The 24080-nt window shown below is 37.8% G+C and overlaps 1 protein-coding gene across 1 annotated transcript in view; it reads right to left on the reverse strand.

The window, feature by feature from the left end:
- Nucleotides 1-24080, reverse strand: part of ATP8A2 (ATPase phospholipid transporting 8A2) — a 587729-nt gene that overhangs the window by 380133 nt on the left and 183516 nt on the right. The window contains exon 24 of the mRNA XM_090273780.1: nt 16793-16857. Within this exon, the coding sequence (XP_090129906.1) occupies nt 16793-16857 (65 nt within the window). The remainder of the gene's footprint in view (nt 1-16792; nt 16858-24080) is intronic.

A 24080-nucleotide genomic window follows, 5' to 3' on the forward strand; every position in this document is an offset into this window, starting at 1 on the left:
TGAATTCTAACAAAAAGTAAATTCAGGAAATTCATAAATTAAACCACAATAAACAGCAAAGTCAAGGTAACACCAGGTAAGAATCAGGTCGGCAGGGTGACTCTCTGGTTCTCTTCTCTGCACCTAACTTGAATATTTTTTGTCAGATAAACCAATTTGCAGTTTTAGTCTGCCAAACTCTTCAAATCATTTCCTATTCACAATGAAGGGAAATGATATAACAAAAACTGATTTTAACTCATGGATTCAATGGAATAGAAAAATCTCAATTTAAATAAATGAAAATCTAATATTTAACTTCTGCAAATGCCACACGAATAACAAGGTAAAGACCTTCAAGTGTATCTATAAGACAATGACAAATTGTATATGGCCATGAAATAATAACACATAATTATAGTCAAAAAAATTAACTTTAAAGAAATAAAACTGTTTTTCCATTCAGTTTGGCATTACAGCTTTTGTTATTTCCATAAAAAATACAGCAGGATTTTCAGTGCTACTTGAATCTCCATGTGGAGATTTATCAATTGAGTCTTGTCTACTACTAAAACTATAATTAAACTGTACAGTAAGCTATTTATATGTCTGCAATAATTTCCTTTTCCAGATACACCAGACTTCAGTTTTATTCTGCAAAATCATTTTCAATTACATATTTAATCTCTATGTTATTGCTTAAATTACACATGCACCACCTTCCTGCCCAGATCCTGGCTGGAGACTCTGGCAGCAGCTGCCACACATGTCAAAGGATTATTACTGGTTCAATAGAAGCCACATGTGCCAGGCGGCCACAACAATTTGTACCCTATGACCTAATTCAACCCATCAGATTTTGCTAATGTTTTTTTAAAGGAACAAAGAATGATTCCTAGTGCTCACAATTCAGAAACAGAAAATAAATATTCCAGAAGTGACACACAGAAATATCATTTTTTCTCTAGACCCGGAAACAAAACTATTTAGGGACTTGGAGAATCTGCCAAGATAAGCTGTACCACATACTGATCTTAAAATTTAGACTTCATTCATAGTCACTAAAGAACAGAAACAAGGAAAGGGTTCATATTCATCCATCTAGGACAAAAGGGTTGCTGTAGATACCATTTCACCTACCAAGAGAAAAAAAGGGGAAAGACTACCAAAAAGCTATGTAGGGCACGTTGAATTCAAGATCCTTAAACTTTTCTTGTTAATGTTTCTATGTTTCAAATATTGATAACATAATTGTTCACACAGTTCCCAGAAGACCTGCAATAAATCAGGGTAAAGGAACATGCTGCTAACCTTTCTTCCACAGCCAGGAAGCTGTATGAGTAAGGTTCACTAAAAGGTGAGCCTCGGCCTTTGGCAAAGACAGCAAAGAAAACTGACAGACTTGTCTTCTGTTGTCTTAAAGACTGAGCATCTGTGTGGATGGTCAGGATATGGAGCAATGGAAGTCTGTACACTCTCCTCCAGAAAGTGAGATAGGAAAGAACTGTTCTGGAGAGACATCAGGCATTTCTAGTAGCACTGAAGATGAACATCTTAAGTAGCTCAATTTCTGTTTCGAGGCACATACCTGAGAGATTCCTACATGTGAACACAGGAACATGCACAGCCAATGTTCTCAGCAGCACTTGTGATAATATAAAAAGTGAAAAACAATTCAAATGTCTATCACTAAGTTTTAAATACTGTATAGCCATTAACTAGACCTAGATTTATCAACATGAATGTCAAAAACACAAGTGAAAAAAGAAAACTGCACCAAGATACATAAAATATGAGAACATTTACAGAAAATAAAAAATCCCAGACAAGTTTATATATAGCTTATGGATACATACACATAGATGGCAAAGATATAAAAACATTCCATGACAGTAGATTTCTCTCAGGCAACTGAATAAAGGAGGAGAACTAAGGTGTTTTAATTACCTGTCATGTTTTATCTCTTAAAAAACATCTAGTAGTATGTCTTAACTCCTAACTATGCTTAATGTGTTGATTTGCTTGTATCTTCTAGGTAAACATATTATCATATTATTAATAAAAGTTGTCTTTCTATTTTTATCCTTAATGACTTTGATCTGGCTTCTTTATCTTGTCACATGGGAGCCAGCACCATCAGGATAATGTTGAAAAGGACTACTGGCAGGTGACTTGCCGTCCCCTCTGTACTTCGAAAGGAATGAGTCGGTCACTTGACACTGAAGTACAACGTCTGACACAAGTTTCATAGGTGAGCTCTGTCGGGTTAATGAAGCCCACTCCTAACCCATTAAAAGTTTGCAGCTGTTGTTGGTTAATTATAAACAAATGCTAAATTTTGGGATTTTTTTTCCCTCATTTAATTAGATGATTGTATGGTTTTGTTTTTATATCTATTAATGAGGAAAGGTATATTTAAAAACCAATTTTTCTAAAGAAAACGTGCTCACTTACATTCCTGGAATTAAACCCAGCTAGATTACAATACATGAATTTTTTTTACATTATTAGATTTTGTTTGCCAGTTTTTATTAAAGAATTTTACCTCTCAGTTCATAGCTGAGATTGTCCTCCAATTTTTCTTTTTCATTCTGCCCCTATTGGTTTTGATTTGAAGCTTACATTAGTATCAACTACACTTCATAGTATTGTAATGCATTTTTCTTACCTTCTGGAAGATTTTGTATAAAATTGGAAATGTATAAAATTGTTCCATTCAATGCTTGACAAAACAATACTATAAATATCACAAAGGTGTCTGGTATTCTTTTTGAAGGAAAAATTATAAGTAGTTATACCACTTTAATGGCTGCAGAGTTATTCAGGTTTTCTGTTTCTTAAATCAGATTCTGAAAGTTGTATTTTTCCTAGCTAATTACCCATTTTGTCTGAGCTTCAATTTTATTTATATAAAGTTATTCATGGTGTTTTCATATTTTTCTAATTACTGCTCTCCCCACCTGTAGCTTTTTCTCTTTTCTCATGCCTAAAATGCTTTGCTTGTGTTTATTGCCTAAGTTTTTGTTTTGTTTTCTTTAAGAATGTCCTTGTGGTTTTGTTGATTTTCCCTTGTTCTTTGACTAACATCTTAAATTGTATGTATAGATCACAAATTTTAAGCCTTTCTTCCTTTATAACATAATCAGTAATGCTACGAATTTCTCTCTCTGGGATATTCATATTCCATGATTTTTGATGCAAAGTATTTCTTAATAATTTAGTCCTATGTATTTTCTAATTTCCAGTTTGATGTCCTCTTTGACTCATGAATAAGTATAGTCGTAAAATTTCAAACAGATTTTTATAATGGTCTTTTTTTTATCACTAATTTGTTGGTTCAGTGTACTGTGTTCACAGAACATACGCTGAAAAATAACTAAGTCTCTAAAACTTGGTTGAGACTGCACTTATAAGTTTATGACTTGTACAGTTATTTTTGGAAAACAACAATTTGAGTGCAGAGAGACAGATGTATATATTTATGTGTGGCACTCTCATCTACACACAATGTGTGTGTGGGGGGGGGTGTGATCTATTACTGCTTTCTTATTACAACGGAGAACTGAATAGTTGTGACCTAGATAGAGCATATGGCACACAAAGACTAAAACATATTCTATCTTGTCCTTTAAAGAAAAAAATTGCCAACACTTGTCCTAGCTATATGTATTTAGAGAACCTTATACTTTGTCTTTGTGGCAATTATCAAAAAAAGAACTTGAATCATATAAGTCAAGATACAGCAGCTACTTGCTCAGCTAAAATAGAAACCTGGAAGTAATAGAAACTATGGTGTCATTTATTGCTATGTCTACAATTCTAGCAACCTGCCTGGCCTGTAAAAGTACTTAAATATCTGTTAATTTAATATAAATTCAGAAATTAAATAATGTTCATTCTCTGAGCATTCTCTTTCATATGTTTTTATTTTACTATCACCTGTCAAGTGAAAAACCATCAATTTTAAAAGCAGCATTCCTAAATCTGTGTTGCTTATCATGAGAGTTACTCATCAGAAAAAACAAAAACAAAAAAACAAGTCGTCAAAGAAGTTTGATTAACAAAATACTCTGTACCATCCTCTTTGAGATTCACAAGCAAAGGTTTTTAAAGACTGCGTAAAACTTATAGCAGAGAACCTATTTATAACTCTACCTCCGCAAATTAGCCATAGATTCCATTTCTCTTATAATGCTTATTAAATGTCAAAATTCCTTGTTTTAGAAGATGCAGCAACAGCAGACAATAGAAATAGAACTGGGTTGGTTTGCCCTTGATCAGGCAGGGTTAGAGTCAAAACACTGTGTAAAGAATCAGGCAGTGAATAGTTTAATATCTATGGGCCATTGTTCTGTATTGCAACTACCCAACTCTGCTGTTGTAACACTAAAGCAGCCATTGACAATTCATGAATGAATGTACCTGGCTGTATTCCAATAAAGCTTTATTTACACAAACAGGTGGAAAGCTGGATTTGGCCCAAAGGCCAGAGTTTGCTGATCCATGCACTAAGGGACTGAAAAGAATCTACTCTGTGCTATCTGGTATGGTAGCCACTAGCCACATTGTGGCTCTTTAAGTTACTTAAAACGGATAGTTTATATATCTATTTTTAGGTGTTTATAGATATAAAATATATGTTTCTTCTTGTCTCACAAAAAATAGTCTTAGACCATTAACCAAATGTGGGTCTTTGGGTAATAGAATTCCAACTTTATATGTTTTATTCTAATTTATATCTATTTTTTTTACATTAATGGGTTGGGTCATTTGTACAACAGGGTAAATGATGTTTAAAACTTAGGTTGCCAGAAAACCTAAATTATCCCCAGAACAAAGCTTGATGATTATGCTCCCATTAATTAAGTAAACTACATCAAAGATTCTGTCTTGGAAGTCATTCCAAACAAAACATGCCCAATTCTACGTGTTAATTTATGTAGGAACAAGGAACAACAGTACTTAGAAATTTGAGCACAGAATAAACTTCATTGATGGAGGAACTTCATGGACTTAAGCCTTTAATGTAATAAATCTTCTCTGATGGTACCTTGCCTGCTTTGCCACAACACAGTAAGTTGTTTTCTCAGCCTTAGAACTGCCCTCACTGTTGACATTAAGCATTTTTCATGATATATCTTTATGATGCACTATGCAATTACTGATTTTCTTCACCTGGGAAGCCAGTAGCGATAAGAGTCGTCAGGCTCCCTGACAGGTTGTACCTGCCTGTCACTCTATGCTTTTGATGCTTTCAAGGATATCATTAGCAGGACAGGTGGACAAAGACTTCTGCATTGACTCTCCCTCCCAAAGCTGGAACCCATAGACATGGACTACTTATCACAAATAAATCCATCAGATGGGAATGATTTTTTAAGTAGCTATAATCGAACAAAGGAGTATTACCAGCTCTGTTTTATGAAAAACATAAACAAAAGTATAATTATAAAATTATAAACAGTTCAGTTCTCTTCACAGAGTAAAAATTAAGGTTAAAGTTCTGATTGAATCAATTGATTATTTCAAGACCATTAGTAACAAATATCCACCTCTTTCACTTAAACAGAGGAAGTTTGGTAGAATTAATGATAGTTTATGGTGTACTTATAGAAGAATAAAGTTACTCATTAATTTGCCATCAAAATAAGAAAATAAATTGCCACACTAACCAAAGATCTATCAAAAGTTTCAGCAAAACTCACAGAAATCTCTATACATCCTTGCTTTCTCCAATTCTTCTCCGCCTTCTTTGAGCCCACTCCAATCTGGCATCCATCTCCACAACGTCCTCCAAACAGCTCTTGAAAGGTCACCAATAAGCTCCACATTGCTAAACCAATAATTCATTCTCAGACTTCCTCACTGTATTTATAGAGCAGCTGTTCCTTCCTTTCTTCTTGAAAGACTTTGTTCTATTTGGTTTCCAAGATACCAACCTCTTGCTTTTCCATCTACCTCAATGGCCACACCCTCTTGGTCTCCTTTGCTGGCTCTCATCTCCCAAACTTTTAAACAAGAAAGTACCCATGAAGCTCAATTCATAAGCTCTTCGATATCTCCAATCAATCCTAAGAGTCTCATCAAGTCTCATAGTTTTAAAAACTATACACTGACTACTCCCAAGAATCTCTCTCCATCCTAGATTTCTCTCAACTGCCAAACTTACAGTTCCAACATCCTGCCAATATCTAACAGCCTCCTCAGCCCTAACACATCCAAAAAGACTCTGATCCCCCCACCTCCTACAGTCTTCATCTCAGAAACAGCAACTCAGTCCTTCCAGTTGCTCATATTCCAAACCCTTGAAAGCTTAACTTCTTATATTGAACATTCAACATATCAGCAAATCCTGTCAGCTTTACTATGAAGATACTATACACCCAGAATCTCACCACCTCCCATCACCAGCACTGCTGACACCTTGATCTGACCCACGCCAGCATCTCCTATCTGGATTAGTGCAACAGCCTGCTAACTAGTCTTTTTGTTTCCGCCCTCATTGCCTCCTAATCTACATCCACCCCAGATACTCTTCTAATAGCTAAATCAAATCACATCACTCTTCTGCTCAGATTCCACCGATGACTACCAGTTTCACTCAGAAGAAAGCCAAGTCATAATAATGACCTACTAGATGACAAGGTAAAGTTCCTACTATTTCTATGACTCCCTCTGCTCCCCTCTTCCTCACCCACTCCATGCCATACTCACTGTACTCGGCTCCACATGCGCCACCACCCACTCTACTGCATTCCATTTCACTCCACTCCATCCACTCCACACTTACTCCACCCTCCCCTCACTCACTACACTACGACCACAGGCTTCTCAAATATTGAAGAAGTGCATCAGCCTTGGGTCTTCGTACTTTGTGAACACCTTCCTGGACACTATCTCCCAGTACAGGCTGCTGACATTTTTAACCATCCAAACCAGGATACTTTGGAGACTCATATGGAGCACTTTAAAACTATGCCAGCACAATTGGTATAAACAAACTATCCAGACTAAGACAGGATACTAAGAAGTTAGGACAATTCTTGGCAAGTAGAATGAAACTGAAATAAATAGTTAAACAAGGCCAAGCAATTAACAGCCTGCTAGTAAATCACAAGATCTTACCATCCCTAACCAAGACATTTAGGAGCAGATGGTTTACACCTCTCCTTCCCAACCAGAGAATGAGTAGCTTAAATCACCCTGGTCAGGAGAGAGATAACAGAGATCCAATGGGTGCCATTAGTGCCAGCCAAACCACAGAACAGATGAAATTAGAGGAACAAATAACAACAACAACAACAACAAACAATTAGAGCCAGACAAATCCACGGTAAAAGTAGTTAAACAGTGATGCTGACCAGAGAATGATCCTAAATCCCCCTATATGCCCATTTTGCTACATCAGCATATTAAAGAGCACATCTGGAAAGAGGTTGAATATTCTGTTCAGACAATCCCCTGAGACCTCCCCTAAAACTTCCACCTTTAGAAAACAATAAGAACCCTCAAAACGAAGGACCCAGTGTGAGCTCCCTCTTGAGCATGCCCACACTCTGCTTTTCTTGGGCATGTACTTTTACTTTCTTTGTCTTCAGCTCTAATGGTCTCCATGAGACTTGCAACCAGGAAAGCAGTGGGCAGCAACAGCTCGTCCCAGGCTAACTCCCTGAACCTGTCTTCAAGCTCCTCCTTTTGCCTCTATAACTTACTTTTTCTGAGTCCACACAGCTCGGTGTGGCTCACTTCTGTTACTGTGACTTCCTTTCCTGACTCCAGGTAGCTCCTGTTACTGTGATCTTGCCTCTTCTATCTTAAGCCTTCCCTTTGTTTCACTGTCCCCAGCTGTAATAAACATACTCTCAAAATCACCTGCACTCGTGTTGTGACATCTTTCCTGCTCCAAGTCAAGAACCCACACATTCCAGACTGTGCTGGAGCAGACCCGCCCCAGTCCTGGTCCCTTTCTGGTGACAACACAAATTGAAATGAGCAGTCCCCTATCCAGACAGCCCCATGGCTGCCTTCCTCCAAGTCTGCTCAAATCCATCTTATTAGGGAGAATCGCCCTAACCATTATATATAATATAGTAACCTCTGCCCTCCCTGCTTTTCGTGTCCCCCACATCTTGCTTTATATGCCTCAATAACACTGATCACTAACATGTAACAATAAAAAGATTTTCTTAATAGTTTCTCTGCCTTTTAAATGTAAGTACCTTCAAAAGACTAAAAGAATTATAATTGAACATGCCTAAAATTAAATCAGGAAGAAAATTGCTCAAATAACATTTCTAGTATACAGTACTACCATCTTACTACCTCCACAGAAGATGTTGAATAAAAAATATGGTTATAAAGCCACCTTACCACATAGGCAAATATTAGGGATTTATCATCAGGATGGGAGGGAAAAAATGGAAAATTTCAAACAAATATTTTTGCACCAGCTTGAAAAACCTTTAAGAGTTGCTAGGAGGATTGAGAGAGAGAGAAGTCAGGTAAAGTGCCAGGTGCTCACAAATAAGCACTCAATAGACATGAGCTTTTGTTACCTCAGAGGTTGCTCAGTTCACTACTGAAGATACATGACCCATACTTTCTGCAATAAAAGTCACATAACAATACAAGCATTTCTAAACATATCTATTCTTTATTACTTTATTTGGGGGTAACAATGGTTAATAAAACCATACAGGTTTCAAGGGTACAACTCAATAACACATCATCTGCACACTGCATCATGTGCCCAGTGCCCCAAGCAAAGTCTCTTTCCACCCCTATGTGTCTCCCCTTTGTCCACCTCCATCTTTTCCAAGTGTTCTCTCCACATAAAAAAAGGGGGGCCTCTCTATATCACATTATCCCCTTTATCTCGAAACAACAAATGATGACATTGTGTCTGTGTGTATAAATATATACATGCCTTTACATATTTTAAACATATTTGAAGTAATCATGGAACCACCTGTCATTAGAGAAAAGATTCAATTAGAAAACAACTTTGTAAGAGAAAAATAGAAAGTATACAGTGACTGTGACTATGAAAATTTATTGTGTCAAGGACTTTTCTCAGCACAAAGAGCAGGATTTGAACCCAGCCAGTCATTCTAGAGTGTGCTCCCTAACCATTATGCCACCTGTCATCGCCATTAAGTCTGACAACTGTGAAGTTCTTCACTGTGAGAACAAACAACAACAGAAACAAAAGCGTGAACTTCTGAGTGTTCCATAAGATGTTCATGGTCACTGTACATGCCATTATAAAATTCTGTAAAGAATCTGCTGTATGTTAAAGGTCTAAATTTTATAAACCAATCACATCAATGAGATCCTACAGCATTCTGTGTTCTCCTTATTCCTACTTCGTGCCTATAAATGAGCCCATGCTAGATATTATTTACTGATTTCACAGGTTTAGGGAAGCTGGAGCCTCAGCAGTGACTTCCTGAAGTCTCCTGAGCAGCAGCAATAGTGTTCTGACCTTGGGGATAAAGCAGCAGAGGCATGAACTTGAAGCCTACCTAGGACATACTGACTTCTGCTCCTTCAGTTTTCCCAATAATTTAGCAAGCATCTAATTTCCTGTTTTAACTTCCTCTATATTTATAATTAGTTTCTGTGGCAGTTATTGAGTTAATACCTATCAGCCTGACCCACGTGCTGTATTCAGCTTGTGATACTAGAGCAGAAACTCCACAAACCATACTCTTGATTTGGCAGCAGGCTTCCTGCTAGGCTCTGCCAGTAGGAAGTCAAGAGAGAGGCTGCCAATCTGCAGATGGAGAAAGGACTTGCTCCTCCTGTTTGCCTCCTGTGGGCTCTTGTCTGCTTGTAGTTTCCTTGAGAGTCACCCCTTCACCCTGGCACCATAGTTCCTTTCTATAGCAGAAGATGAACCCAGTTCTCAGATTTCATAACACCTGCAAAACTATCTTCACTGCCTTCCATCCCAAAGGCAGACACTAACTAGAGCAGGCAAGCTGCTCCCCTCAGCTGCCACCACATGATACCTTAGAGCAGGGCAAACTATTTCCAAAAAGGACAAGATAGTAAATATTTTAGGGATTGTGGGCTACAAAGTGTCTGTCTCAACTACTCAAGTCCACCATTTGCAGTGCAAAAGAAGCCATGGGCAAAGTGTATGGGGATGGCTGTGCTCAATAAAACTTTATTTGCAAAAACTGATGCTGGGTCAGATTTCTCCTAAGTGCTGTAATTTGCCCACCCCTGCCTAGTGTTTTCTTTTTATGCTATCATTTACCTAATTAACAGTCTATACTTAATTCACAATTCTGTGCATTAAAACCACTCTGTTCAAATAACAGATCTGGCTTTTATGTCCTGATCAGACAGGACTGTCACCATTTCCTGCACTGAACCCTGATTGTTCCTACACTGGGTATCAAAAGTGGTTCTAAAAAATAGTTTAAGGATGGGAAATTATGACTAACTCTCACCTGCTTGGGTTTAAAGGCAGTGATGATGACCTTATCACCAGTGGAAAAAAAGATGCTGGTGGTCCAAAGCAAGCAGTACCAGAATAGTTTTTTTAAATGATCATCCACAACATTCTTTCTTTCCCTTCTCAGTTGTCCCCTGCTTCTTCCTTGGAACCCAAGTGATAATGACACTCTAGTATTCTTTTCCTGACCCAGCCAAGTTTCCCTAGAGTTCTCAAAACCAGAAACAAACAAACAAACAAAAAATCCAAGTGGTGGAAACCCTTGAAATTAGTATTTATCAAAGATGACCTGACAGAGGCAGAAGTGGATTACTCAAATCCCTCTTCTAGACATGATAGAAGCTGATATACCAGACTTGTAAACAACTAGAAAACTGGGGGGAAATACATGAAATGCCTGTTTTTCAGACATTGGGCAATAGGCAGTACAGCACTACAATCCTTTGAAAAAGAGAAGTTAGTGAGGCGAGCCCTATGACAGCTGAGGCTTTCTATTGGTGCTACTTTTCGAATTCTGGTTTGGGGAAGAGAAACCCAAGCAGAGTATGGTATTATAACTGATGAGAGAAGACAGAAATTGGAGCTAGGTGGTTGGAATTTGCAGAGAAGCATACTGGAGAGGAACCACACACAGAAAGAAGTTGAAGAATCTATAAGGGTCACCTTGTATCTTTGAGCAAACATTAAGTTGCATGTGTATTGTAAAATACAGTGAATGTTGCAGTCACAGACTCACCAGGTCTCTTCCCAGGAGAGCTAAGACAATGACTGGAAGAGAGTGTGCCCTTAACTTGAATAAGGACACCTGTATCAATCTGAATGGAACCAAATCCCTTGACCCCCAAATCCCATTCCCTCTTCTTTGCCAGCAGAAGTAGACCCTCCTCATCTCTCTCTGAGGACAGCCCTATGCCACGCTGGAAGACCCTGTAATGACATTACTTTTAGTTACAGATTATGTTTTATGAAGCTAAACAAAGAGACTCCCTCATGCAATATTTCAAACTATAGAACTTTTTCACACATACACACACAGAGGAAATCTGTGGATTCTGTTCTTCACAGTCACACAGAGACTAATGTAGTGAAGCGGTCCCTCATATGGAGCTCCCTCAATTCCACAACATCCACAGTAGCTCTAGCTGTGCCATTTGCAGCCAGAAATATGGGAAGAACTGAGAAACCGGGGCAAGAGACTTCCTTTCCAAGGGTAATGCAGAAATTTCCCACCTCACTCCTATTCACATTCCACCAGTGATGATTAAACCTCACAGCCACATCCAGCCACAGAGAAGCTGAGAAATGTAGTCTCCACCACCAATGTTGGTAATAAATCTTACAAGATTTTCTTTTTATTCCTAAGAAGCCTTTTCATCAGTGGCCACACATATTATTTCATAAAACATTTTGTGTTAAAGAATTAATATTTTGCTTAGAAAAATATATCCTTACCAATACATCTTTCTTTTCATGACTCAGAAAAAATAGTAGGGTGTGTGTATGTGTGTGTGTGTGTGTGTGTGTGTGTGTGTGTGTGTGTGTGTGTGTGTATTTCAGTGATTTTCAACCTTTTCCATCTCATGGCACATATAAACTAATTACTAAAATTCTGTGGCACACCAAAAGTATAGTTTTTGCCAGTATGACACAAAAAATAGGTATAATTTTGATTCATTCACACTGGAGGGCTATTGTATTGGCTGTTGTCATTTTTTTTTCAAAATATTTCATTTGTTTTTAGAGAGAGGGGGAGAGAGGGAGAGAGAGAGAGAAACATTTATGTGTAAGAGAAACATCAATTGGTTGCCTCTCACTGGGAACCAAATCTGCAACCAAAGCATGTGCCCTTACTGGGAATCAAACAGGCAACCTTTTGTTTTGTGGGACAATGCCCAACCAACTGATCCATATCAGTTGGGGTGGCTGTGGTCATTTTTAAATTTGACAATCTAAGGAAAAAAGAGGTCAGTGCCCCTGACTAGTCAGGTACTGCATGTTTTAAAAATTCTTGTGGCACACCTGTTGAAAATCACTGGTGTAGTTCATAAGTTAACACATGTTAGAAATAGCTATCTTCCATCCAAGTATGTAGCAAATCTCCTATTTTTCATAATTTGTTCAATCAATTGTTTCTTAGAAAATCTTAGCAAGGTTGTCTATCGGTCTCTTATCCATATACATGTACATACATTAATTGTCGCCATGTTATTTTCTCTATATTATTGCAGCAGGAAAACAAATGCTCCCCAAATGGGTTGGGACTTTTTTTCATTTACTAACAAATATCAAAAGATGTTTACTATTAAATAGCTAGCAGTAGGTTTTGTGAAACTTAAAACAGTAGCTGATTTGAATATTATGTTTTTTAATTGCTAATAAAACTGTTAATTTTTATTCTCAGACTTAGGATTCTTAGTTTTTAAAGTCTCATTAGTTCCAAAATGGTTTCATATTGCCTCAGCTTCTATTTGAAGATACCATATACATCTAAGGCAAGATTCATGATTAATGATTATAGCCTGTGGGTAATTTTGAAATCTGTTTAACTTGTCAGGTGCGATCCTTCTGTTAAGTCATCAAGTAGCTGAAGAAAAATTTGAACTAGCACACAGGTCAAGCAATGCCATATTGTTGTAGCTTCTGCTTACACATTGTTGTTACTTCAATTCCTTTTTTGCTTTTTTAATAGGAACCCTTTTAAGCCAGAACCTTATGAGAGTCAGTTTAGCCAAAACTAAATATACTCCATAAGTCCATTAAACGAGTACCCATAAATGGCAATGTTTTACAATGGGCTAAAAACAAACAGAGGAGTGACAGCCCCAGCATTAACTCTCCTTACGTGTGGAAGCCCATGCCTCCCTTCCTCCTACCCATTCCTCCTAGAGCCATGCCTGGTCACTATGCCAGAAGTAAGGACTGGGTGTGCCAATGGTAATCCACATGTTATTATCAATAAAACTCATTTTTAAGACTTTTTTTTAACCAAAAAAAAGAAAACAACATTTTCATCTAACATATAATCATCTAGTGCCTCCCTAGGGTGTACATCACCACACACCCCCAATCCTTACTTCAAAGACCACTGGTCTCATCTATATCAGAGACCATGGACCTTATTTTGGCAAAAGCTGAAAAACTCAAAACAGAAAGATGAATCCTAATTATTTATAAGCATTTGGAGTGCTAGCCTGGACATATTTATTGGTCCAGTGAAGGTGACAAGTGCTGGCTCTGGGTCATGAGGTGAACTCCTTCATTCCCCGCAGTTTATATGAGCGATAAAGTAAGGGGAGCCAGGCCCAATGCTTCTGGGTGTTGGGCCATTTCCTTTGTCTCTGTCTTCTCCGCTTCATCATCAGAGCTCAGTGACATTAACAACTCAAGTGGGAGCTCTGCTAGAACTTACTATATATCTAATTTATTGCCATGACAGTTTGCTTCTATTCCACACCCACCAAGTGAAATTTTAATAAGAATAGGGATGCCTTTAACCCAATGAAAGAATAAGGGGGAAGAAGTAGAGAAGAGGAGGTGGGAAGGGAGGAGAAGGACTTCAGTCAGAAATACGGAGTGCCCCCTTTGAGTAAAGAACGAAAACAGTGCATAGAAATCGCACCTCTGCTCAACAGATGCTGAGTACATTAAAGTCGTTGTACCAAAGGATGTTCAAACTAGTTAAGGAAGAAGCATTCTTAACAGGTTACCAAGGGAAGTCAGGCACACACCCATAAAACATTCTGGTTTCACAAGCCACCCCTTGGCCAAGGTAAACCAAATGCCTCAATCAGCACAGTAAGTTCTGTACTGTTCTGCGGAATCAACGTCCATCTCTTGGATTCTGGAGAATGCCTGGCACAAAAGGAAAACACAAGCTCACTTCTGAGTCACCTCCAGGAAAATAGGTCTATTTAAGGCTGTGGATGCCTCAGAACTGGGAATCATCGGGAAATAAGGGTGCTCTGGGCACAGCTATCCTGGTGGATCCATCCAAGGGCTCTGGGCACTTCTCAGTTCCAACACTGCACTCTCCCACCCTCTAGTGCGCTGTTTTGGCTTCCTCAGTTTTGAGTCCCTCCTAAAGTCAACTGGTACTCAGCCCATCATGGCAACTCTACCCCCTGCCTCATCAGCATGATTTTTTATATAGAAGTTATCATTGGTAGCTGGAAAATCATCTTAAGTTTGTTCATTCACTCCCTTCACACATTTCCTGAGTACCTAATTTGTGCAAAACACTGTCCTGAAGGTAAAAATGCCCAGTTAAAAAAAAAATCGGATTTTTGCTCCATGGACTTTATGTTCTAAGGAATTAGAGGGTGAAAAACAAAACAGAAAGTATTTCACAAGGAAAAAAAACCCAAACAAACTGATTTTTAAAATGAATTGAATTTTTTTCTCCTAAGATATTATCCAATTGTCTGATAAGCAGATGAAAAGATGCTCAGCATCGCTAATCATTAGGGAAATGTCGATCAAAACCACAGTGAAACATCACCTCACACCCATAAGAATGCTACCATCAGAAAAATTAAAAATTTTTAATAAAAGAAAAGACAGTGTTCATAAGGACGTGGAGAAATTGAAACACTTGTGTGCTGCTGGTGGGAACATGAAATAATGTGACAGTGCTTCAAAGAGTTAAACATCAAATCATCATATGGTCCAGCAATTCTACATCTGGATACAGTACAGCCAAAAAAATTGAAGGGTCTCAAAAGATATTTGTCACCCATCTTCATAAGCAACATTACTCACAGTTGCCTAAAGGTAGAAGCAACTTAAGTGTCCCTTGACATAATAAATGGATAAACAAAATGTGATATGAACATACAACGGACTATCGGTGAGCCTTAAAAAAAAGCAAATTCTGACACATGCCTCAAAATGGATGAACCTTGAGGACGTTTTGCTAAGTGAATTAAGCCAGTCACAGAAAGACAAATGCTGTATGATTTCACTTATATGATATACCTAGAACAGTCAGATTCATAGAGATAAAAAGCACAATGACGGTTACCAGGAATTTGGGGGGAGGAAGTAGGGAGCTGTTGTGTAAGGGGTACAGAGTTTTAGTTTTGTAATATGAAAAGAGTCTGGAGCTATGGTGGCTATTATTGCACAATGTGACCATATTTAATATCACTGAACTGTACGCTTGCTTAAAAATAGTTAAGAGGGTAAATCTTATGTTACCTTTTTATTTGTGTTACATCATAAAACATAATATTATTGCAATTATTATATATTTTATATAGTAATTATATGTTAATAATACACATTATTTCCAAATGTGAAAAGTTCTGTAGAGAAAAATAAACGCCCATGGGTAAGAAGTGCTGGGGAAATGGGAACACTGGGGAGAGAAAGCTTCACACTAGCCCAGAGTGGTGAGAGAGTACAGAAGATGAGGGATGACCTGAGAGTTCTGGGCTTCCTGCTAGCAGACACACAAAAGGATAAAAGGTACATTGAGATAAATCCTGAAGCCCTAAAAGCCAGGTAGGGATATCTAGCCAATGGTACCTTGAAGGCACACACACACGTTCCCTGACTCCTGGCTTTGGAGTCCTGAAGACAGAGAGAATGCCTTGGCCTTCACAGAAGGATCAGTGATCTTACCAATTTGCAAGTACAGAAATCTCCATATTATACTCCTCCATTTATAATGGTAACTAACCCTGTCATCTGCTACCAGCAGTGCCATTTAAACATTCTGACTGGAATTGTGGGGTGAATGCCTGCCAGTAACAAGCCCTTGTTAAAAGTCCTGACAAATAACTCTCATTGTTCAGCTCACATCTTCATATCAAAGCCCTGCCCAGATCACTGGTTAATGTCTAATGGGCTCGTGTCCCTGGTCTCATCAGTCTAAAACACTCAGAGAACCATGCCATCCAATTCTGTATGAGCTGGTGGCATTGGAAGTCGGGGAATTATTGCATATGTATCCTATTGCTATATAAACTTAAACAACTCCTGATACTTGAATATTATCTTTATTTTCAGTTTTGTACTAGAAAGACAATTCTACAAGTCTCCTTGGTAACCACCACTGGGATTAACCATCATCACTTAACACCAACCGGAAGTTAAAAGAAATGAAAACTATCTCATTTTAAATGCACAATGCTAGGTGAGTAAAATATAGTATTATCACATACCAATGTTCTAAGCTTACTATTTTGATGTTTATAAGATATGACTTTATGTCATTCATTCATACATAAAAAAAGAAACACAGTTTTATAACAATTTAGCAAGAAAATAAACCCTGATAATCAGTCATAGTAGGAAGAAAGACTTTAAAACAATTACATCAAATGCAACTTTTGAAAAACTACTTACATCCAAAGAATCCTCCTTCAATAGGATAAGGGCCATATTCTGTGATACCAACCGGCAGGAATATCCTAAGTAAAAGAAGGGACAACACACATGAGTTTTTCATTCCTTCCATGAACTAAATGTTTTTCAATGGTTGTTTGAATACAGCCTCCATTGTTATATCTTTCTTATTACGACATTTTTTAAAATTTTTTATTTTGTTTTTCTGATACAATTATCCCACTTTTTCCCTCATTGCTACCCTCCACCCAGCCCACCCCTTCTCCCACGGTCCATCCCAACCTCGTTGTCCATGTTCCAGGGTTATTTATATTAGTTCCTTTGCTAAATCCTTCCCCTACTCAGCCCCTTTCCTCCCTCCCCCCTCCCCTCTGATAACTGTTACTCTGTTTCTTGTTCAATTTTGTTCATTTATTTGTGTTGTTGATCTTATTACCACTTTAAAGCTGTTGGTTCATGCAAAAGAACCGAGCAAAAGTGAGTGGTAGAAAAGTAAGTTTAAATTGATTTTGATTCTTGCGGGTAGCTTGAACAGAACAGGTTGGGAAGGTCTTCATAGAGAATGGCTAAAATAAATACTTGGCAATTTTCTGTAGACTTGTCTTTATCCTTGTATAACATTAGGATAAGCCTTGGGTTATCTAAAATAACAGCAAACATTCTAGGAGGACAAATGAAATTTCATGGTGCTCCTGTATCAACATGAATTTGCCTAATATACTGAGATTCTTAATTTGCATTTTTAAAAACAGGTACTTCTCACAACAGATTTCAAAGGAATACTATTATATATTGAGGGAGTCACTTTACTTACTAAAAGTTTCAAGCAATCTCCATTTCAAGAAATTAAACCTGAGTTTTTAAAAAATGTTTGTTTTGGAAAAAAATTCTTCCCATACTAATTCTTATCAACAATTTCAATCACCTTCTCAGATGAAGTTATCTCTGTAAATGATGCAAAATACAGTTTTCTACTTTCCTCCCAGAAGTGGCACCTATTTTCTGTGAGGCTCTGGGGAGAAGGGTTCCAGCAAATCCCAGGTGTCTGTCAGACCTCTAGTCTTTCTTTCTTTCCTTGTTTGTGTGGTTTTTCTTAGGACTTTTTTATTGTTATTATATTACAGATGTCCCAATTGTTCCCCCTTTGCCCTCCTCTACCCAGCCCACCCCCCACACGCAGTCGATCCCCACATCATTGTCCACATCCACGGGTCATTTATGCATGTTCCCTGACTAGTCCCCTCCCCTTAGTCTTTCTTTCAGACCACTCTCCACCCCTGTAGTGCCCCTGGAGAGGCAGCTGGCATCAACATGTGCTTTTCACCAACCTCCATTTCAAATTATCTCATTGAGAAAAGATAAGAAAAGATGTTCTCCACTTAGAAAATTGGCTCTCACAACCAGTTTTTCCTCAGTACCTTAAGATAACAGACCAATTTAGGAAAGAACTAACTCCTACCCTCCTCAAACTATTTCAGAAAATCCAAGAAGAGGGAAAAATCCCAAACTCTTTCTATGAAGCCAGTATTACCCTAATCCCAAAACCAGGTCAGGACACAGCAAAGAAAGAAAACTACAGGCCAATATCACTGATGAACATAGATGCTAAAATCCTCAATAAAATTTTGGCAAACAGGATCCAGCAATACATCAAAAAGATCATACACCACGATCAAGTGGGATTCATCCCAGGGATGCAAGGATGGTTTAATATTCGCAAATCAATAAATATAATACATCACCTAAACAAAATGAAAGACAAAAATCACATGATCATATCTATAGATGCAGAAAAAGCATTTGATAAAGTACAACACCCATTTATGTTGAAAACACTCAGCAAAATGGGAATAGAGGGAGCATACCTTAACATCATTAAGGCTATATATGAGAAGCCTGAAGCCAACATCATACTCAATGGACAAAAACTGAAAGCATTCCCCCTGAAATCAGGAACAAGACAAGGATGTCCACTCTCCCCACTTCTATTCAACATAGTGTTGGAAGTCCTAGCCACAGCAATCAGACAAGACAAAGAAATAAAAGGCATCCAAATTGGGAAAGAAGAAGTAAAACTATCAGTATTTGCAGATGACATGATAGTATACCTAGAAAACCCTATAAACTCCACTAAAAGACTACTTGATGTAATAAGTGAATTTGGCAAAATAGCAGGGTACAAAATAAATATACAGAAATCTAAGGCATTTCTGTACACCAACAATAAAATCTCAGAGACAGAAGCAAAAAAGAAAATACCGTTTACTATAGCAACAAGAAGAATAAAGTACCTAGGAATAAACTTAACCAAAGAGATAAAAGACCTGTACACTGAAAATTATGCAACATTGAAGAAAGAAATTAAGGAAGATACAAATAAACGGAGGCAAATACCATGTTCTTGGATGGGAAGAATCAACATCATCAAAATGGCCATACTACCCAAAGCAATTTACAAATTCAATGCAATCCCTATTAAAATACCAATGACATATTTCACTGACCTAGAACAAATCCTCTAAAAATTCATATGGAACCAAAAAAGACCCCAAATAGCAAAAGCAATCTTGAAACAGAAGAACACAGCAGGAGGAATCACGATACCAGACATCAAACAATACTACAAAGCCACTGTGATCAAAACAGTCTGGTACTGGCATAAGAACAGACATATAGATCAGTGGAACAGAATTGAAAGCCCAGAAATAAACCCAGGCCTCTATGGTCAACTAATCTTTGATAAAGGAGGAAAGAACATAAAATGGAGTGAGAAGAGCCTCTTTAAGAAATGGTGCTGGGAGAACTGGACAGGGACATGCAAAAAAATGAAACTAGACCGCCAACTTACACCACACATGAGAATAAACGCAAGATGGATTAAAGACTTAAATGTAAGCCGTGATACCATAAAAGTCCTAGAGGAAAACATAGGCAGGAAAATTTCAGATATCACACGTAACAATATCTTCACGGATACATCTCCCAAGGCAAGAGAAATAAAGGAAAAAATAAACAAATGGGACTACATCAAACTAAAAAGTTTCTGCTCAGCAAAAGAAAACATCAGCAAGATGAAAAGGAAACCAATCATATGGGAAAACATATTTGCCAATGATATCACAGACAGGGGACTGATCTCTAAAATATATAAAGAGCTTATACGACTCAACATCAAGAAAACAAACAACCCAATTAAAAAATGGGCAAAGGACCTGAACAAAAACTTCTCCGAAGAGGACATACAGAAGGTCCATAGACACATGAAGAAATGCTCAACATCATTGGCCATCAGAGAGATGCAAGTAAAAACCACAATGAGATACCACTTCACACCGGTCAGAATGGCCATCATCAACAAATCAACAAACAAATGCTGGCGAGGATGTGGAGAAACGGGAACCCTACTGCACTGTTGGTGGGAATGCAGACTGGTGCAGCCACTATGGAGAACAGTATGGAATTACCTCAAAAATCTAAAAATGGAACTGCCATTTGAACCAGTGATTCCACTGCTAGGATTATACCCGAAAAATCCTGAAACCCTAATTCAAGAGAACTTATGCACCCCTGTGTTCATAGCAGCCCTGTTTACAATTGCCAAGTGCTGGAAACAGCCTAGGTGCCTGTCTGTGGATGAGTGGATCAAAAAACTGTGGTACATTTACACAATGGAATACTATGTAGCAGAAAGAAAGAAGTAACTCATGCCATTTGCGACAACATGGATGGAATTAGAGAGAATTATGCTTAGTGAAATAAGCCAGGCAAAGAAAGCAAAATACCTTATGATATCACCCAATACAGGAAACTAAAGAGCAACACAAACAAACGAACTAAATAGGCAAAGACTAGAATAGTTGTCAGTAGGGGGGAGGGGGGAGGGAGAGAAGGGGGATAAGTAAGGGAAGGGTCAGGTCAAGGAACGTATATGAATGACTCATGGACATGGACAACGGGGAGGGATATAATTGTGGGAGAGGGGATGGGCTGGGAGGGGGGAGCAATGGGGGGAAAATGGGACGACTGTAATTGAATAACAAAAAAATAAAATTAAAAAAAATAAAATAAAATATTTAAAAAAAAAAGATAACAGACCAATGATTATAGAAAATGTAATCTCAAGAAAGGGCCTTGCCCTGACTGGCGTGGTTCCATGGATTGAGTGTCATCCAGCAAACTGAAAGGTCACTGGTTCTATTCCCAGTCAGGGCTCATGCCTGGGTTGTGGACCAGGTCCCTGGAGGCAACAGGTCAATATGTCCCTTGCACATTGATTTTTCTCCTCCTCTCTTTCTCCCTCACTAAAAATAAATAAATGAGTTTTTGTTTTTTTTTTTTAAAGAAAGGGCCTTAACCAATGCTGCTCCTAAAGCCAGGACTCCCCTTCACAGAACAGCTGGCATATCCATACCCACAGGTGCTACATTAAACTGGAAAAGGAGACTGGCATTGAAAAATGGACAAATCTCAGAACTGCTGCATTTACATGCTTAATTCTCTGCAGCAGGTCCTCTTTTCATCTCAGGGAAACCCTACCAAAAGGCACACAAAAACATGCAAAAAAGACAAAAATTAAGAACAAGAAAAACCTTGGGTTTTTTGGGGGGAGATGTTGAGGACAATAAATATTTTTATTTGTTTATTTTGGAATATATAAAGTATATCCTTCATTCTTATTTGAGGGTAATATTTTGTAAATCACCTCAGAATACAAATTTTAAAGCACAAAATTATGGCTTTTATTCCAAATGTTATTTTTTAAAGCAACAGCATAAAACTATAGCTCAGGTTGTTAACAACAGTTATCTCAAGGGAATGCGGTTATTTCACTTGTTAAAACCACCATATATTATTTTTAAAATTAAAATAAACTGAATAATTTAAAATCATACCACCATATGGGCAAATACCTGTTAAACCTCTAAAACAAAACAAAAAAGGAAGGGGGAGGAAACATGAAACAATTTTCTATGCATTTTCAAACTTATTCAAGTCTGGGTTTTAACAATAGTGATGAGTAAAAATGAGAATTTCCCAGAATGCCAGTAAAATTTCTGCATGGTAAAAGTAAAATAATTGAACTCTTTGTCTCCCATTAAAATTTTACAAATGTATTCCTCCTTCCTATAAAGTCTTAGATTAGGTCCAGAAGGGAGAGCTATATTTTCTTTTCATTCACAAAAGGGGATATTGCAACTTTAATCACTTCCCTCTATGTTAGGCTTACTCTTTCTTTATCCCCAGAGACTTCCAACAACTTCATGCAATATAGGCTGTTACAAATTTAGTATAACCGATGTAAAAGGATTTGCTGGTAGTTTTTGATTTAAACAACAGCTGTAGAAGCAAGCTGTAATTTTTAAACCCTAGCTTGCTGTTTTCTATATTTTTCAATTTAAGCAAAATGCCATTTGACAACTGAAGCTGCACAAAGATATTGTGGGAAAACTAAGTTTGTTTTGTTTTTGGTTTTGGTTTTTTTGTGTGTGTGTGTGTGTTTTTTTTTTTTTTGCCATTGCAGGGAGAGGAATATATATAAAACCACTGACACTTTCATGAATTTAAATATACAAAACTAAAGCTTTCTGAGAAGAAATAGGTTGGTTTTCTTTTCTTTTCTTTTTTTAATTTAGAAAATGAAGTGAGATTTTGCTTAGAGAATTATCACACAGAACACTTGCACTAGACAGACCATGGAAGTTTAGCACAGTTAATTGCAATTTAGCTAATGTGGCAAATCAAATTATGTCAATCCAGGTTTGGTGTGCTTGATTTCTAATGTTTTTGGATAAAATGAGATCAACTCTTGGAGAAGAGCCAGGTATGAAATGTCAATCCACACTTGTAAATTGAGATCTAGTTCTTTAATCTCGCAGTCTAACAAGACGACCATAAAAAGACTGAGACAAGAACCTCTGGGATTTCACTTTTTACTACAGCTGAAATGAATGGCACACTACAAAGGTCTTAGTCTTTCAACTACCTGACTACAATCAACATTCAGAGAAATCAAAATAGTACAAAGTCTACTTAGAGCAGGACTTGATTTTAAGACAATAAAATAACAATTCACACTAGAGAATATTACCAAACCAAATCTCTCAGATCTTGCAATCAGTGTCTCATTTTCTGAGGTAAGTTCATATTGTTAAAAATATCCAAATCCACTTTTTTGGGTAACAGTTTTGGAAGGATTGGGAACAATTTATCCTTCCTGACCATACATCCTAAAATCAGATTAATTAAGCTACCCACCTTTGGAATTCAACATGGTTCTAAACCCTCAGTAAGTGCGTTGGTGATTCTAATATTTTCACAGAGGAAGCGGTCAGTATTTGAGAGAGAAAGTGTGTGTGTGTGTGTTTGTGTGTGTGTGCGCACGCGCGCGCGGATAGGGTCACAGAGGCTCAGTACAGAGTCATTCAGTCATCTAGAGAATGAGAAAGCTGAGGACTCGCCCACAGGGCCACACCTGGCCACTTTTACCCCCCAGATCCTTGGACCCTTCTCAGAAATGTTCCATCACATGTAAGAACACGCTCAGCCTTCCTTCAAGATCTTCCCCCCAAACTGGGCTATCATGACCCATTCTGTGCTTAGTCTTATTTTTTCTCTCTCAAACAAACAAATTCTTGAAGGCTCAAGTTTTAATCCTATCTCATCTTTGAAGGCTTCTCTGGTCTTTTCCGGCTCAGATATTTACCTTCTGGGAAGTGAATTTCAAGTGTGGCAGTCACTTGCTCAGATTTTCAGCACTCTCACATCTATATGACCTACGCTAAGTTGTCTGATATTTCTGTGCCTCAGTTCTATCTTTGAAAAGCAGATAATGCCTATTTCAAAGGGAATTAAACATAAAACTTACATAAAGGAGTTAGCACAGCATTTGACACATTATAGCTAACATTTACTGAGTAACTATTATCAACACCAGTCATGCTTAATAACTATATTGCATAATTACTACTTTCTCATCTACTTCACTCTCTAATTTGTCTCATAGTTAAACCCCATCCCCTACTAGGGAATGTGAGTTCCCCGGGGCAGCAGCACAACGCCAGGCAACAATGCTAGCAGCAGGTGATCAAAGAAATAACACATCTGACTCTTCTGGGAAAAACAACACTGACTGTGAATGCCACCGAATAATGCCCAGCTTCACCTGAGAAGGGGACTTATCTTCCTTTTAATAATGGGCAAAGCAATTTGTAGTCAATAATAGGATGGGCAAGCACCATATTCAGTCACTTCTAAAAAATTAAACTTCTGCCCTGGCTGGTGTGGCTCA

The sequence above is a fragment of the Furipterus horrens genome, unplaced genomic scaffold (assembly GCF_987537825.1).
Source record: "Furipterus horrens unplaced genomic scaffold, mFurHor1.1.pri manual_scaffold_4, whole genome shotgun sequence".
In the NCBI taxonomy this organism is placed as follows: Eukaryota; Metazoa; Chordata; class Mammalia; order Chiroptera; family Furipteridae; genus Furipterus; species Furipterus horrens.